This window comes from Myotis daubentonii, chromosome 5 (genome assembly GCF_963259705.1).
Source record: "Myotis daubentonii chromosome 5, mMyoDau2.1, whole genome shotgun sequence".
Taxonomy (NCBI): domain Eukaryota; kingdom Metazoa; phylum Chordata; class Mammalia; order Chiroptera; family Vespertilionidae; genus Myotis; species Myotis daubentonii.
In genome coordinates, this window is record NC_081844.1 from 108654764 (window position 1) to 108670546 (window position 15783).

A 15783-nucleotide genomic window follows, 5' to 3' on the forward strand; every position below is an offset into this window, starting at 1 on the left:
CCACTGAGCCAAACCGGTTAGGGCACTTCTAATTTTTAAATGATCATCAATGCTCATGAATATCCTTCTGCACATGCCTTTATGTCCATGTAAAAGTGTATATGTAGGATAAATTCTTAGCATTAGAATTTCTGTATAAAAGGCTGGTATGTAATCTGACACCACCATATTATCCTTCTAAGAGGTTATACCAGCTTACATTCCAACCAACAGTGTGTGTGAGCCAAATTCATGGCACTTAGATTCACACTGTGTAGTATTAAAATTTTTTGCCCAATCTGATAGGAGAAACTGTACCTTGTTTTAATTTTTTATTTGTAATAGTATTTTTGTGTTCAGTCATCTTAACAGTTGGGATGCCATAATGATTGCACTCTGCTTATCTTTGCATTTTGTTTTTATTTCAGTCAAATGTTTAAATTGCAAAGGCGTTTCAGATACTTTTGACCCCTATCTCGATATAACACTGGAGATCAAGGTAAGCTGGATCATCGTTGTGACAGTGAAGTTTAAAAACCAGTTAGACTTGACATAACTTCATGTATTTGTAGTTCACTTACAATTAAGACTGACTTGTTAGAGAACATGAATTTAAAATTTTAATATGCTAAGACTTATGTACAGGTGATTATTTGAACTTTGTAGTCGGCATCATAATCTTAAAACACTTCATTTTTTTATTACCTTTTGATGTTTCACTTAAATCTTAATAAAATCAGATCCTGATAACTATATTAGCCAAAGTAGATGGTGGTTATTATTTAGAAATTGTTTTGCTTCCTGCCTGATCTAAAGTCTCATTTTTTTTGCTGTTCTGAATCTTTATTTTTTCTGATTTCGAATGTAATATGTGTTTATGATAAATAAGAAATATTGCAGATACATATGGTCCATCCTGCAGAATGAGCTGTTCCTGTCACTGATACACACTGTCCCAGAGTGTTACTTACTGTTCCTACAAATGGGGTCACACCTCACCTGTGCCCACTTGTGTTTTCCTTTCAATCTGCTTGGTGTTTATGTGATGGTCCAGTGAGTGGATAGACCAGTTCACATGCCCGATTCCAAGCTGGTAGATACTTGGTTTGTTTCCGTTTTTAGACTATTTTATTTTATTGACTTTTTAAAAAAAATATTTTATTGATTTTTTTGCCGAGAGGAAGGAAGAGGGATAGAGAGTTAGAAACATCAATGAGAGAGAAACATCGATCAGCTGCCTCTTGCACACCCCCTGCTGGGGATGTACCCGCAACCAAGGTACATGCCCTTGACCAGAATCAAACCTGGGACCCTAGAGTCCGCAGGCCGATGCTCTGTCCACTGAGCCAAACCAGTGAGGGCTTTAGACGATTTTAAAGAATGCTTCAGCCAGCAGCCTCTTCACATATTTTTATTCACTTTAATCTGATCATTTTTAATGGGAGGGGAAATAACTTGATGTGTCCACATATAAAAATGAATGCCATAGTAAAAGAACATTTCCTTTTCTAAAAATTGATTTGAGAGAGAAAGGAAGAGGGAGAGAGAGAGACAACATGGATCGGCTGCCTTCTGCACGTCCCCTACTGGGGAATGAGCCCACACCGGGCTTGTGCCCTGACCAGGAATCAAACCAGTGACTTCTTGGTTCACAGCAGTGAGAGGTAACGTGTGCTGCCTTCTCTTCCCAGGCTGCTCAGAGTGTGAACAAGGCGCTGGAGCAGTTTGTGAAGCCCGAGCAGCTGGACGGCGAGAACTCATACAAGTGCAGCAAGTACGACAGGGTGCTGCCCGGGTGGGAAAGGTCCCTTAGCTGCCGATGCCATCTGGGGAGACACTGCCTCTCTGTCCTCCAGGGCCAAGGCGTGTCCTCTGTAGGAGACCTGGGTCTCACTGCTGGGGGGGTGCAGGGAGAGCAGAGGTAAGCCCCGCAGCGGTGTTGTCAGCTGCTCTGTTGGAAAGGGTGGGCTAGAGGGCAGCCACTTCTCCTTGGATCTTCTCTGTGGTTCTCACCAGGATTGCTGGTGGTGTCTACTAGAAACCTCTTAATTTTGATTATTTCTTACTGTGTTTCCCCCTGAAGTCAAGAGTGCCTGTTTTCAGAAAGCCTTGCGTTGTATGTTTAAGTAGGGTTTCATTTTAGAGTCAGGTGATACTTGTTCTTATCAAATACTCATTCTGGGGGAATGAGGCTCCCTCTGTCTGAGCCACAGGGGTTCCTCTGTGTTAAACTCCATGGACATTTCTAATCATTAGGTTTCTTCCTTTTGCATCTGATAGGTCTTTGTTTTCACAGCATTATACAGCCTGGAAATCTGTTTGTTTTTCAGTTCGTTTTGAGTTGACAGAAACTTGTATTAACTTAATTTGAGAATATCAGTGACCTGTGTGGCTATCAGCTCAGAATTATCCCAGCTTCCTGTCCCTGTCATGCTAATTAAGCAGTTTCTCTGTATTTTAAAGTTTTGTATTTTCACTGTTGGTTGAAAGGGTTGTTTTTCTCATCTAGTACCCTTTGGAAACTTAATTTAGAATGTTTAGAGAAATAACAAGGGAAAGGCTAAAATACAAAAAACATACTTAATCTTAATTATTTGTTTCTGTTTATTTCAAGATGTAAAAAGATGGTTCCAGCTTCGAAGAGATTCACCATACACAGATCCTCCAATGTTCTCACACTTTCTCTGAAACGCTTTGCCAATTTTACTGGCGGGAAAATTGCCAAGGTTTGTAGACATTAGTAACCTTTACGCCGAGCCTTTCAGGGCTCAGTGTCATTAGCTATTACGGGTTATAAACAGTCTAACTGAACAGTTTTATTACCTGATTTTCTAAATTCTTCCAGCACTTGGTAATGGGAGGAAAATGTCAAAGCATTGAGCCAGTAGTGTATTTTGTGTGTTTATGAGGGTGGGTGTGGTTCTATATCCTATAGCTGGTTAGACTTTCTGATGATAAAATTGGTAACTTATCTGAGTTGAACTCCATAGTCAGTGAGGTAGAGAGAGTGTGTCCTTTGAAATTCTGCTGTGTCTGGCCACTCTTCCCAGTTGGTTTTCTTGGTTGGCTGTTTTCTGATTGGTAATACATTGATCTCCCCATGTCCTGTCCACTTTCTGAAGATTAAAAGTAGTAAAAAAGTCAGTGACATGCAAAAGAAATAAATAATCCATTCCTGAATTATTAAAAATAAAAATAAATGATGATGAAAGCCCAGAATTGTCATTCTATAACTGTCTCTTTTGATTAATTTGAGGAATTCACTTAATATGGATCCTCAATTGTTCAAAGAAAATAAAGAATACAGTGGGATTGCATTAAACACACTTAGATTCAAATATGTTCCAGGTTCATCATGTCTTTTGAAATGGGGCTCAATGAATCAGGTTTCTGCTAGAATATCATAGAGCATAGTGATTTGCAGGTATCCTGCCCTACACCGCCCCTACATACCCCTTACCCAGACACGTGGAATGATCCGTGCTTCCAGAAACAATGCTCCTTTTCCTCCTCCCGTTTCTGTTTAGGATGTAAAATATCCGGAATATCTTGATATTCGACCATACATGTCTCAACCAAACGGAGAACCGATTATTTATGTTTTATATGCAGTGCTGGTACACACGGGTTTTAACTGCCACGCCGGCCATTACTTCTGCTACATAAAGGTGAGCGTGTGGGTTGGTAATGTCTTTACTCACAATACACTGTAAGGGGGCACTGGTCTTCTTGGGGGGAAGGTGAGACTTTTACAGTTAAAATGGGCAATTGCATTTTTCTTACATTTCTCTGCCTCAGTGTTCCCTGTTTCCCTAATCATATTGACTCTCTCTTTTATTGGCTCTTGCAGGCTAGCAATGGTCTCTGGTATCAGATGAATGACTCCATCGTATCTACCAGTGATATCAGATCGGTACTCAGTCAACAAGCGTATGTTCTCTTTTATATCAGGTATTGTCAGGAGAACAGATTCTCAAGTTTTCTGCTATTTTATTTCTGTTCATCTCATCAACATATTTAAATTCACTTAATGTGGATCCTTACTGGGTTATTTTTAGAACTGCGGCTTGAAGCTTGGGAGCGTAAGGATGGGCATTTGCGGGTGGGCCCTGAGTGTGCTGTAGCTTCCAGCTGTTTGGCAGGTTAACCAGACACATTCAGAGGAAGGGAAAGGCGATGGCTGAGGAGGGCAGGCTTCTGCTGCTGGTGTCACACTGGGTGACCTGGGGGCTATGGGAGCCTCGGGAAGGAGCTCAGAGCACTGGGTATGGTCCCCTCTCAGCTGCTGAGCACAGGCGGGCAGCCACCTTCCTGGATCAGCCTGGGCAGCGCCAGCTCCTCTGCTCATTTCTCTCCTGCTCTTGCTGAAGACTGTTTCGCTCATTCCATTGCTGGAAGGGCGTGGCCTTGGAGAAACTGAGGTGTGCTTCAAGGTATTCATTTGTAACAGCCAATCAGTCGTAGAATGATCAGATAAATTATAGCAAATCCATATGTTGAAATATGCGGTTGTTAAAAGTGATTTGTATGAAACCTTTTTTTTTTTTTTTTTTTTTTTTTTAGTGACATGAGAATGTGCTCAATAAATATGGCGGAAAAAGCAGTTTGAAATTTTATACTGTTGAAAAACCAGTATAGGCTAAAGTGTAGAGCAGCGGTCGCCAACCTTTCGGACCTCACAGACCACCGGTTGGTGACTGCTGGTGTAGAAGATACTCTCTTAAATCTGAATAGCAGGTGCCTCTAAGGCAGCGGTTCTCGACCTGTGGGTCGCGACCCCTTTGGGGGTCGAAGGTCCCTTTCACAGGGGTCAACTAAGACCATCGGAAAACACATATATAATTACATATTGTTTTGTGATTAATCACTATGCTTTAATTATCTTCAATTTGTAACAATGAAAATACATCCTGCATATCAGATATTTACATTGATTCATAACAGTAGCAAAATTACAGTTATGAAGTAGCAACGAAAATAATTTTATGGTTGGGGGTCACCACAGCATGAGGAATGGTGTTAAAGGGTCGCGGCATTAGGAAGGTTGAGAACCACTGCTCTAAGGGGTGAGATGCAGCACAGTGCTTGAGCATCGATCTATGAACCAGGAGGTCACGATTCAATTCACATGCCCTGGTTGAGGGCTCAATACCCAGTAGGAGGCGTGCAGGAGGCAGCTGATCAATGATTCTCATATTGATGTTTCTATCTCTCTCCCTCTCCCTCTCTGAAATCAATAAAAATATTTTTTAAAAAGTACCATTTGCCCAATTACCCTGGTGGTCTCCCAATCTGAGCACCTGACATTGACCTTGACCTAAAAGCCTGTGTGCAGCTCTGTTCGCTGCAGCAGGTTGGTCTGTTACCTGAGAGTCATAAATGAATCTCTTCTAAGGAGATGTCTTGTGTAACCCTAAGCAATGTCACTCTCTGTCCCTAGGTCCCATGATGTGAAAAATGGAGGTGAACTTACTCATTCCGCCCACAGCCCCGGCCAGTCCTCTCCCCGACCTGTAATCAGTCAGCGTGTCGTCAATAACAAACAGGCCACGTCAGGGTTCATCGGACCACAGCTTCCTTCTCACATGATTAAGGTAACTCTGTTCCATAGGGAGAATGTAACCTTTATGTTAATTTAAAAATGTATCATTCAAACCTTCAGGCTAGCATTGCAGTAGTTGCCATGGCCTCGTATGCAAATGAATTTCTTGTCAAAATAGTATATTCAAGCCATCTATTTATATAAAAGGCTAAGTGACCGACCATCCGTCTGTCTGACGTCCCACCGACCAGCCGGTACATATGATGTGCACTGGCAATTTAAAAATAAACATTGACTTGTGCATGTGTGATACATCTAAAGCTTTCACTGGTGCAAATCGCACGCATGTGTTTTGATCTGTCATTGTCGATCGTGAATTTGGTTGTTTTTGTTGACATTCAACATGAACCACATCGCGATTTATTCACCGACAGGCCAGTACATATGATATAATAGGATTTATTATATCCTATATAATAAAAGCCCAATATGCAAATTGTCCCCTTGGGTGGTTCAACCAGGAGACGGAGTTCGACAGCTCACTATGATGTGCGCTAATCACCAATGGGTGGCACGGAACATGGCAGGCGGAGACATGCTGTGACCTCTCGCTGGCTACCTGGGGGCAGGGGAAATGGGGACAGAGGTGCGGTGAGAATGTGGGGTGTCCGCCAAGCTCGCTTTTACTCCCCCTAGTACCCTCCCCTGGGATGCCAGGGCTTGTGTGCCAGGGAAGCCCCCATGCTCAGGTGCTGGGTGCCTGTGAGGAGCCTGCCCTGTACCAGGGCAGCCTCTTCCAGTTGAGCCGGGCCACAGACGCCAGGACCACAGGGGCTGGTCGGGCTCCCTGTGGGTTCGCGTAGGAGCCAGTCTGCGAGGCCGGCCAGGAGAGAGTGTGCTGCCCACCTGTCTTCTGGGTGGCATCGCTGGGCGGACCAGAGGCCCACGCTGCACCCGGGCCTGTGGAATCTGGCTGTGCTCACTGCATCTCCGCGTGCGGACTCAGGTGCCGTAACTCAGGTGGAGAGGGGCACGCGGGGACCCAGGTGCTGCCCAGGGCCCAGAGATCAGCTGGGACCTGCCCTTCCATGCCAGATGCTCGCACTTTGATCACCGACCAGGCCTAGGGACCGCACCCATGTATGAATTTCGTGCACCGGGCCTCTCGTTTAGAAATCAGTGTTGACTGGCGCATGCACGATACATATAAAGCTCTCGCTGGTGCCAATTGCACGCGTGTTTTAATTTTATAATACTATATTATATGTACTATTTTGACATGTAATTTTTTGCAGTAACGTAATTACCACATGAATCTTCTAATTTCCTTTCAATGTGCATGAATCCGTGCACCGGGCCACTGGTTCATTATAACATATTCCAAGTGCACAGCACATCGCAGAGTGTGGATGTAATGGTGAAGAAGCAGATCCCGGGTACAAGGGTATTTAAACGCTGGAGAGTTTAGCTCTCGCGCTGGACTTCCATTCACTTGATGAAATACTTGGGGACCCGTATTAATGCTGGACTGCAGGCAAGTGGCCCCGAACCGACAGGACACTTTCATTATGTCTGCTCAGCCCTTTCACGAGTGGGGCGCTTTCTGTGTCCAGCTGGGTGTGGCCACACTTCCAGGTGGCCTCTTGGGGAGAACTGATGACAGGCCTGGGCCTTGAGACGCTTTGGGGAACCGAGGCCCACCTTTTGGTAGACTTCCGTGTGAGGTCGGGACGGCTTGTCCACATGTTGGAATATCCCTGTCCTCTGTGCTGTAGTGTGTTCACAGCCTTTCAGTTTGAGTTCCTTTGGTTTTGAACCAGCAGATTGGCCAGTTGTGTGCTGTGTCCTGTGGGCGTGGCAGTGTGTGGATTATGGCAGGAGTTACGCCTCTAAGGGCTCTGGGAGCTGGGCAGGCAGCGGGCTCCTGAATTGGACTCGTCGTGAGGGTGATGTCAGGAGAGCACATGCCCTGTGCTGAGCGGTGGCTGCTACTGATTTTTCAAGAGTCTCCCCCCGCCACCCCCACCCCATGAAACCTTTCAATGTTAAGATAGGAACTAATTCAGATATTTAAGAAAACATTGTGAAGGCCAAACAGAATTCATCTGTGAACGAGATTTCACCCATGACCTCCAGTTTGCAGCCTCTGGGGTGTAGCAGCAGTAGTTGGAATTTGGGATTCAGAGATATTGTTGGGGGAGGGGATGGGCGGGCCAGTGGTGCCTGAAGGCACTCTTCTCTGTCTGCCCACGTGACCAGCTCCCTAGCTACCATGGCCAATGGCCGTTCCCTGCTGGCTGGCACTTCCTTCTGCTTGGACAGCTCTGGGCTTCCAAGAAAACCAAGGAGAACTGCTTAAAGGGGCCTGTTCACTCTGCCCGATTGGAGCAGAAAGAGTATGGTCTGGGCCATGTTTTCTGGGCAAAAACAGTTGTCGCTGTTTGTTGCTTAATTATCAGAAAACGATGACCTGTGAAAGGTTTGTGCAGGTAGGAGTGGGTGAGGAGAGGGGGTGTTTCTAGGTGTGTAAAGCTTGTAATTTATAAAAAGAAAAAGACCCCCTGGAAAGGGTCTGTAGCCAGAGTGGGTTCTCTGCCGGTGACTCTCCGGAATGCTCACCAGGGCTGTGGTCTTCTTGCTTCCAGAACCCGCCGCACTTGAATGGGACCGGACCCTTGAAAGAAACGCCCAGCAGCTCCGTGTCGAGTCCTAACGGAAATTCCAGTGTCAGCAGGGCTGGTGCTGTTAACGCTTCAACTTCTGTTCAAAACTGGTCAGTTAACAGGGCCTCAGTTATCCCGGAGCATCCCAAGAAACAAAAAATCACCATCAGTATTCACAACAAGTTACCTGTTCGCCAAGGTCAGTCTCAGCCTAACCTTCACAGCAATTGTTTGGAGAACCCTACCAAGCCCGTTCCCTCTTCTACCATTACCGCTTCTTCTGCAATACAGTCTGCCTCGAGTGCCCCCACCACGTCAGCTCCCAGTAAAGTCACAAAGCCGACGGCCCCGAGTGAGTCCTGCTCCAAGCCAGTGATGAACGGCAAGTCCAAGCTGAGCTCCAGCGTGCTGGTCCCCTACGGCGCCGAGTCATCGGAAGAGTCTGACGAGGAGGCCAAGGGCCTCAGCAGGGAGAACGGCCTGGGCACGGCCGAGAGCTCGCACTCCTCCGCCCTGGATGCTGAGGCGGACGAGGCCGCTCAGCACGAGCCTCGAGAACCTGTGACTCTCAATGGTGCTAGTGCCAGCACAGACAGTGACCCGGAAGAGAACGGTCTGGCCTTCGATGGTGCCAGCTGCCAAGTCCAGCCTGACCTACACTCAGAAAACCCCTTTTCTAAGGCAAATGGTCTCCCTGGAAAGGTGAGTGGGGTTGGGCGGGGGTCGCTGGCTAGACTTCAGGAGGTGGGTAGTAGCGACCAGAGTTGGAGCATCTTTGTTTTTTATTGTAGTTGATGCCCGCTCCTTTGCCACCTCTCCCGGAAGACAGAATCCTAGAGACTTTCAAGCTCGGCCACAAAGGGAAAGGCTCGACGGATGAGACAAGGTAACTAACTCAGGAGGAAATCCCCGCGGTGTCCTGGGCCTGTCACTGGTTTAACTCTGTGCATGTCTTGACTCCTGGGATGACTTGAATGATCTATGGCATTTGTTCATTTGCTTTTGTAAAAAGTAAAGAAAAAATGTATCAGCTGATAGTCCAGGAAAGCTTGCCCTCAGTTAGCGTGTCTTCTCCTCAGGGCTGTCGTCAGCACACTGCTGCTGGGCACCTAGCCCGCCCACGTCCTCCCCCCGGGACAGGGCCGTGGTTCTCAGCTGTCGGTAGCACAGGTTTGGTCTTGCCCCCTCCAGAATTCTGAAACCACATTTATGGAAAAGGTAGTCCCGCTTCCACACTGTCATTTAAAAAAACCAGGATATTGACCTAAATGTAATGGGAGTAGGAGGAAAGGAATGCGTAGCAGTTGTATTGCAGCACGTGGCAGCCAGGCGAGCCTGCACTACGCGAGGCAGCAACGCAGCGGGCCGGGTTTGCTGCGATGTGACAGCTTCCAGTGCGGCCTGAGGTCGGAGCCCCGCGCCACACGCAGCCACCACCAGGGAAATGAGTCCTCGGGGCGGGCAGCTTAAGTGGCGTTCAGACCCGCTAGCTGTGTTCCTGGAAAAGCTCGTTTCCCTGGGGCTGCCCGTCACAGGGCACTCGCCTGTTCCGTGGGCCTGCCTGCCTCTCCCCTGCCTGCTAGTGCCAGCGGGGCTCCCCTTCATTGTGACAACCCAGAAATGCACCCCATTTTCCCAATGGTCCTGGCAGTGCTGCCTCACTGGCCACTGCAGGGAAGGCTGGCTGAGCCGAGTGGAATGGAGTCAATCCTGGAGGCAGGAAACGCCCAGCTCTGGGCTCCCTGGAAGATGGAGCAGCGTGAGCACTCGATCACGGGCATACAGGTCCCTCTGTTGCCTCCCTAGTCTAGCTCAGCGTGTCCGCACACGTATGTGCATGGGAGTGACCACAGCTCACTGCGTGAGCCAGGCCGCGCATGGGGCGTAACCGGGTGTGTTGCGCCACGTGCTGACTTGAGAATCTCACTGCCACGCTCTAGAAAACGTGTAGTGACCTCGTCTGTATACCCTCTCCCAGACACCTTCCTGCGAAAAGTGGGGCCCCTGTCGGGTTCTGATGGTCTCTTGGCAGCTTTCATTAGCCTCACATCCATCAGAAGCTCCCCGGCGACCAAGGGCAGAGCTCGTTTCCCAAAGCCCAGTGATCCCTCAGCAATTCTGAGTCATTGCAGCAGCCCGGCCCTGTTGGGTGGAGAGGGGTCCAGAGGAACAGTTGAGCCTCCCCTGTCATCTGACCGGTTGGACGTTCAGACTTAGTTGTGAAGGAGGCGAGTGTCCCTGGGAACAGAAGCAGCCTAGAACCTCAGCATTGTTGTTGCTAGAGGATGGATAGGAGATGGGCTTGATAGAACATTTCATATTTTTACTTAACGAGGGAAAGACAATTTGACGTTTCAGAAAACGGTAAGTTCACTATTGGGTTTCAACCAGATATGTTAAAGGCATAAAATACTTAGTAAATGGCTGTTTTGAAGTGTTTGTCCCTGTGAGCCAGTGACAGTAACCCGTAAAGCAATCTGGCGAATGACTAATTTGTTATTTGTTTTGGTCGGGCTGCAGTGCACCTGGAACAGACGGGAGCCAGACAGAGCATCCTGAGGCAGGACTGGAGCCCGGCAGCCCCACTCCTGACTCCCGGGAGGAACTGGAGACGGCCACGGGTCTTAGCAGCCAACTGAAGGAGGCTTCGCCGCTCCCGGACCCCGGCATCCAATCTACAGCTACCAGAGAACAGGCCCCTGAGAGCATTTCAGCACAACCCGAGGAGTCCGTGCCCAGCGTCAACCACCTTTGTAGCGCCAACAAGAACACCGCTGGGGACGACCACCTCTCTAAACTGTGCGACCCCGGGAATGGAACAGGGGAGGAGAGCAGAGCATCCCAGGATACACCAGGGACGTTAGCAGAGAGTCCCCCGGACTTGGCAGCAGGGGACACCACGGGGAGGCTGAGCCCGAGCCCCGCGGCATGTCCCGAGGGTGACGGCGAGCAGAGGCCCTCCGTCCACAGCAGCCGAGACCAGTGCACGGATGCGGAAGACGTTTCTAAAGTCTCAGATGTTTCTAAAATCTCAGGGGCGCCTACAGACGAGCCGCCCTCTTCTCAGTTGGACAAAGTCACGGAAAACCATTCAGAAGAGGGTGGGGCTCCCGAGCAGAGCCCCGGGGAGCCACGTGAAGACAAGGCTGGGCAGAAAGGCCAGGCCCGGTCTCCGGTGAAGGAGAAGATCAGCAGCCTCCGCAAGGTGGACCGAGGACACTATCGCACCCGGAGGGACCGCTCGTCCAGCGGGGAGCACGCGCGGGACAGCAGGAGCCAGACCGAGGACCACTACCGCCGGCGGCGGCACTCCTACACGCGCGAGCGCACCCTGCAGGGGCGCCGGCCCGAGCACTGCAGCGGGGGCCCGCACCACGCCTGCGAGCACCGCGGCCTGGCCCGGCACCGCCACCACCACCCCCGGAGCAGGGGCGGGTCCGACCACGACTGGAGCAGGTACCACCACTCGGAGAGCGAGCACTCCTGGGGCCGGGAGAAGCACTACCTGGACAGAGCGAGGTGGGACAGATGCAGGTATTACCACGACAGGTACGCCCCGTACGCGGCCAGGGAGGCGTGGGAGTGGAGGCCTTTGCACGGGGACCGCGACTATGACCGTGCGGGTCAGTACGGCGGCCGGCCCTACAAGGACTATAAAAGCAGGAAGGGCTACGAGCTGGGTGCCAAAGACAGGGAACGGCGCCACTTGAGCGGCCCCCGGGCGGCCCCCCCCCACGCCCTGCCGCCCCACCCTGAGAAGTCCGCCGAGAAGATTGCACTTGCACCTGAAGGCAGCAGCTGTCACCTCGCTGATCGCTTTCACGACCACGAAAATGTGAAGTCACACAAACGGAGGTACGATAGTATAGAACGTGGTGACACCCACGTAGAAAAGAAAGCCTGGAGAAGCGTACAGAGGGACCCTTTAGAAGAACCTAAAGTGAAGAAGCACAAAAAGTCAAAGAAGAAAAAGAAATCCAAAGACAAACACCGAGAGCGAGACTCCAGGTGAGGGCGTGGCTGCGCTCGGCTGTGGTGGGGTCACCGGCCTCGGCTCCGCTGTCTCCAACCTGCTCAGCGACAGGTGGGGCGGGGCGTGGTGGTCTGATTTGTATTCCTCATCTGTGGATTCTGAGATTTCATGGTTTTTACAGATTTCTAAAATTTAGCTCTGCTTTAAAGCTGTATCTTACCTTACAGGATCATAAAATGCCAACAAACCTCATTTTTCAAATATCCCCATGTGAATGCTTACGCCTTAGGAGTGAGCATGCGACGAGCTGGACGGGAAGGCTCGAGGGCTTTGCCTTCACCGCTGGTGCTAGCACCCTTCCTGGTCGGATGTACTTATTGTCACGTCTGTTCATACTTCCTTCAACCTCCTGGCTGCCAGGTGACAGAACGGGAGGCCGCAGTGGCATTGACACTTCCCGCCCTAAGTGGGATCTGAGATGCATCTTTTGTTGCCTTTGTTTTTGTCTGTTTCTCTGTCTCCATTTCTCAATTTGAAATCTAACTGGGAAATACGTTTTTTGTATTTTGAAAAAGCTAAATTGGCCAGTGAGTGTCCTGGAAATGACTTATCTGTGATGAAATGAGTGAGCACAAACAGAATTACTCACACATCTTATACTGTATACCTTTGACATCCTTAGAATTGCAACCTTGGGAAAACAATACCATGAGCCCTTGGTAAATAGTGGTTCCTGGGGGCAAGGGGCTCGCCGGCACCCCATGTGGCTGGCACCTGCAGGAGGGCTTCTCCCTCAGCCACCAGGTTCAGGAGAAGCAGCTCGGTCGGTCCTGCCGCTGGGATTTTGGCCGAACACCTTAGGGCTGTGATGGCGAACCTAGGACACGCTTGTCAGAGGTGACATGCGAACTCATTTTTTTGGTTGATTTTTTTTTGTTAGATGGCATTTAAATATATAAAATAAATATCAAAAATATGTCTTTGTTTTACTATGGTTGCAAATATCAAAAAATTATTTCTATATGTGACACGGCACCAGAGTTAAGTTAGGGTTTTTCAAAATGCTGACATGCCGAGCCCAAAAGGTTCGCCATCACTGCCTTAGGGCCTGAGCAAAGCTAACGGCAGCGGTGGGAGGTGTTTTTCAGTGGGTTATTTATGGCCTGGACTTTAAGAGATCCTAACAATGCATTTTAAATCAGACAAAAATTTTACCTGCATTTGCATCATGAGTGTCCACAGTGTGGGTGGAAAAGCCAAGCCCGGCTCTCTTCGAGGTGGCTGCTTGGTGGTGGTTTGAGTTCTGGCTTATTCTCCCGCAGGCATCAGCAGGACTCGGATCTCTCGGCAGCATGCTCAGATGCTGACCTCCACAGACACAGGAAGAAGAAGAAGAAAAAGAAGAGACACTCAAGGAAATCGGAGGACTGTGGGCGAGACTCAGGACTGCACTTAGCTAAGGCCGCCAGCTCTGAGGCTCTTGACCGCTTCCGGAGAGCCGACGGCAGCCCCCCCCTCACCGACGGCCTGCCTCTGGAAGGCGCTGGACCTTTCTGCGAGAAAACAAAACGTTTAAGGATGGACAGCAGAGATGACAGGGGTCATCTGTCTGAGTGTGGCCAGGGTAAGAGGAGATACTTGGACTTAAGAATGTAGGAGCTGGTCTTTTTAGAAAAGGGGATTGACACCTGGGAGGAAGGCCCAATGGCGGGGGTGGGGGGGGGTGGGGGTGGGGACGCGCTTCAGCAGGAGCCCCTCCCACCCGCTTTCTCCACCCCTCACCCGAGAGGGCGGCATGGAGCATGGCCCCCTTAGCATTTTGGGGAGCCCCGGTTACATGGACCAGGCCTCACAGAACCTGATACACACCTGGAATTTAGCGCTCCAGGTACCATTTTCCTCGGGAAGGGCCAGAACTTTCCTTTTCAGACCATTTTTATATTCTTCTCTCCGGAATCCTTAGACCTCGGGCGTCCTGAGCATAACCTAGGAGTCAGTTTGATGACTTGGTACATTAGGGACGTCAGCTGTCACACCTGTCGTGCGGGGCTCTGGCTCCTGGGGAGTGGATCACTCTGGGTGTCCCGTCCTGTCTGCTCTGCACAGCCCTGCCCCTGTAATGGTGTGGTCCTTTCTGTGGCTAATTGCACTTAAAGCTGCCCCCTCTCCTCTGTGCCAGTGACCTTCGCCCTGGCGAGCAGCACGGAGCCTGCGAGAAAGCATGATGTAGGCGGTGCCCCAGAGCGGCCCGCACCGCAGCCCGGGGCAGGGCCAGCCAGTTAGAATGGCTTCAACATCTCAAGTGGTTGGAAAAGTCCAAAGAAGATTTCATTTCCCATGAAAAGTATATGAAATTGAAATGTCGGTGTGTAGAGTGCAGTGGAACACAGCCCAGCTTTTACGGCCTTTTGTGGAGAGTTTGCTGACCGCCCTGGACCCCGAGGTGTCCTTCTGTGCCTGTCACCCTGGTTGCCCAGAGGCCTTTGGGTTCCTGACGGTGTCCTGGGCTCGGCCGAGGTGACCTGTGGGGGGCGGCCAGCCTGTGAAGGTTGGCTAGGAGGGCACCTGGGCCCGTGTTGGCGAGGACAGCACCGCGAGGCATGGCGGGTTCCATCGGGAGGGCGTGCGGTGGGAGCTGGCAGCCCTCGGCAGCAAGAAAGTGGAGCTGAAGTGGCATTTGCTGTTTTTAAGGGATTAATATGTGTCTCCAGATTGGTTTCCCGTGAACATGTCAGTGTCGGGGGAAGTCCCTCTCCCTCGCGCAGGGAGGGGCTGTGTGCATGGGTCCCAGGCAGCGCGCACTGTTGCCAGACTCCGCAGGGGGTGGGGCCGCCCAGGGCTCTGGAGGGCGGGGAGGCCGAGTGCCCACCTCGCTGGTGGCGTGGGCAGCTGCTCTGTCTGCAGGGGCTGCCGTCAGGCTCGTGTCCCAGGGTGGCCGGTGGCCCTGTCCCCGATCCAGCACCTCCACTCTGAGCAGCCCCGGCACTGTCCCTGCCTGTCCCCTCAGGAAGGGCCAGTCATCTGGCCTTCAAGCATCCCCGTCAACTGTCGGGACACGTGTCCTCTGTCCTGGTGCCTTGACTGCTGACCTGTCCTTCAGACTCGCTGTCTCTGGTGTAAAGCCTGCCCCTCCTCATGTGACAAGGCCGACGGACCATGTCCACGGGCGTGCGTGGCTTCCCGGCTTCTCCCCGCGGCGACTGTCTTCCCGAACCCCCGGAGAAAGGGCCCCCTCCGCACACCCTGAGCACCCTGGGCCCGGTGTGGCGTTCTTTCCCGCGGAGCTGTGAGCCTGCTGTGCACCCGGCACAGGACCAGACACCATGAGACCATTAAACTGTCTCTTAACCTTTGCTTGCGTTCTAGGTGACTGAAAGCTTGGCCTCAAACAAAGAATTCACTAGTTATGGTAAGCTGTTTTCACGTCTGTCTACCCGTGACTGTTGGCAGAGGCACTGTGGGGACAGAGTTTGGGACACGGGTGTGGGGGACAGGTGCGGGAGGCTCCCCTGCAAGGGCAGCTGACCCTGTCCTCCAGGCTGGCACTGTGCTTAACACTCCCTCCTCGTCAGTATCCTGGCTCGGGGACACTCCAATCCTCCTTCCTCCCTCGTAAGGAAATGAGG

The 15783-nt window shown here is 50.6% G+C and overlaps 1 protein-coding gene across 11 annotated transcripts in view; it reads left to right on the top strand.

Moving 5' to 3' along the window:
• The window catches only part of USP42 (ubiquitin specific peptidase 42), a 36779-nt gene that overhangs the window by 19298 nt on the left and 1698 nt on the right, over positions 1-15783 (top strand). For 8 of the 11 annotated variants that reach the window (XM_059699294.1, XM_059699297.1, XM_059699293.1 and 5 more), the window contains 10 exons: positions 408-478; positions 1671-1753; positions 2594-2705; positions 3507-3647; positions 3830-3930; positions 5420-5573; positions 8167-8886; positions 8976-9070; positions 10705-12192; positions 13480-15517. In XM_059699294.1, the coding sequence (XP_059555277.1) occupies positions 408-478; positions 1671-1753; positions 2594-2705; positions 3507-3647; positions 3830-3930; positions 5420-5573; positions 8167-8886; positions 8976-9070; positions 10705-12192; positions 13480-13813 (3299 nt within the window). In that variant the 3' untranslated portion in view covers positions 13814-15517. The other 3 variants (XM_059699301.1, XM_059699300.1, XR_009453141.1) reach the window with 3 other exon arrangements.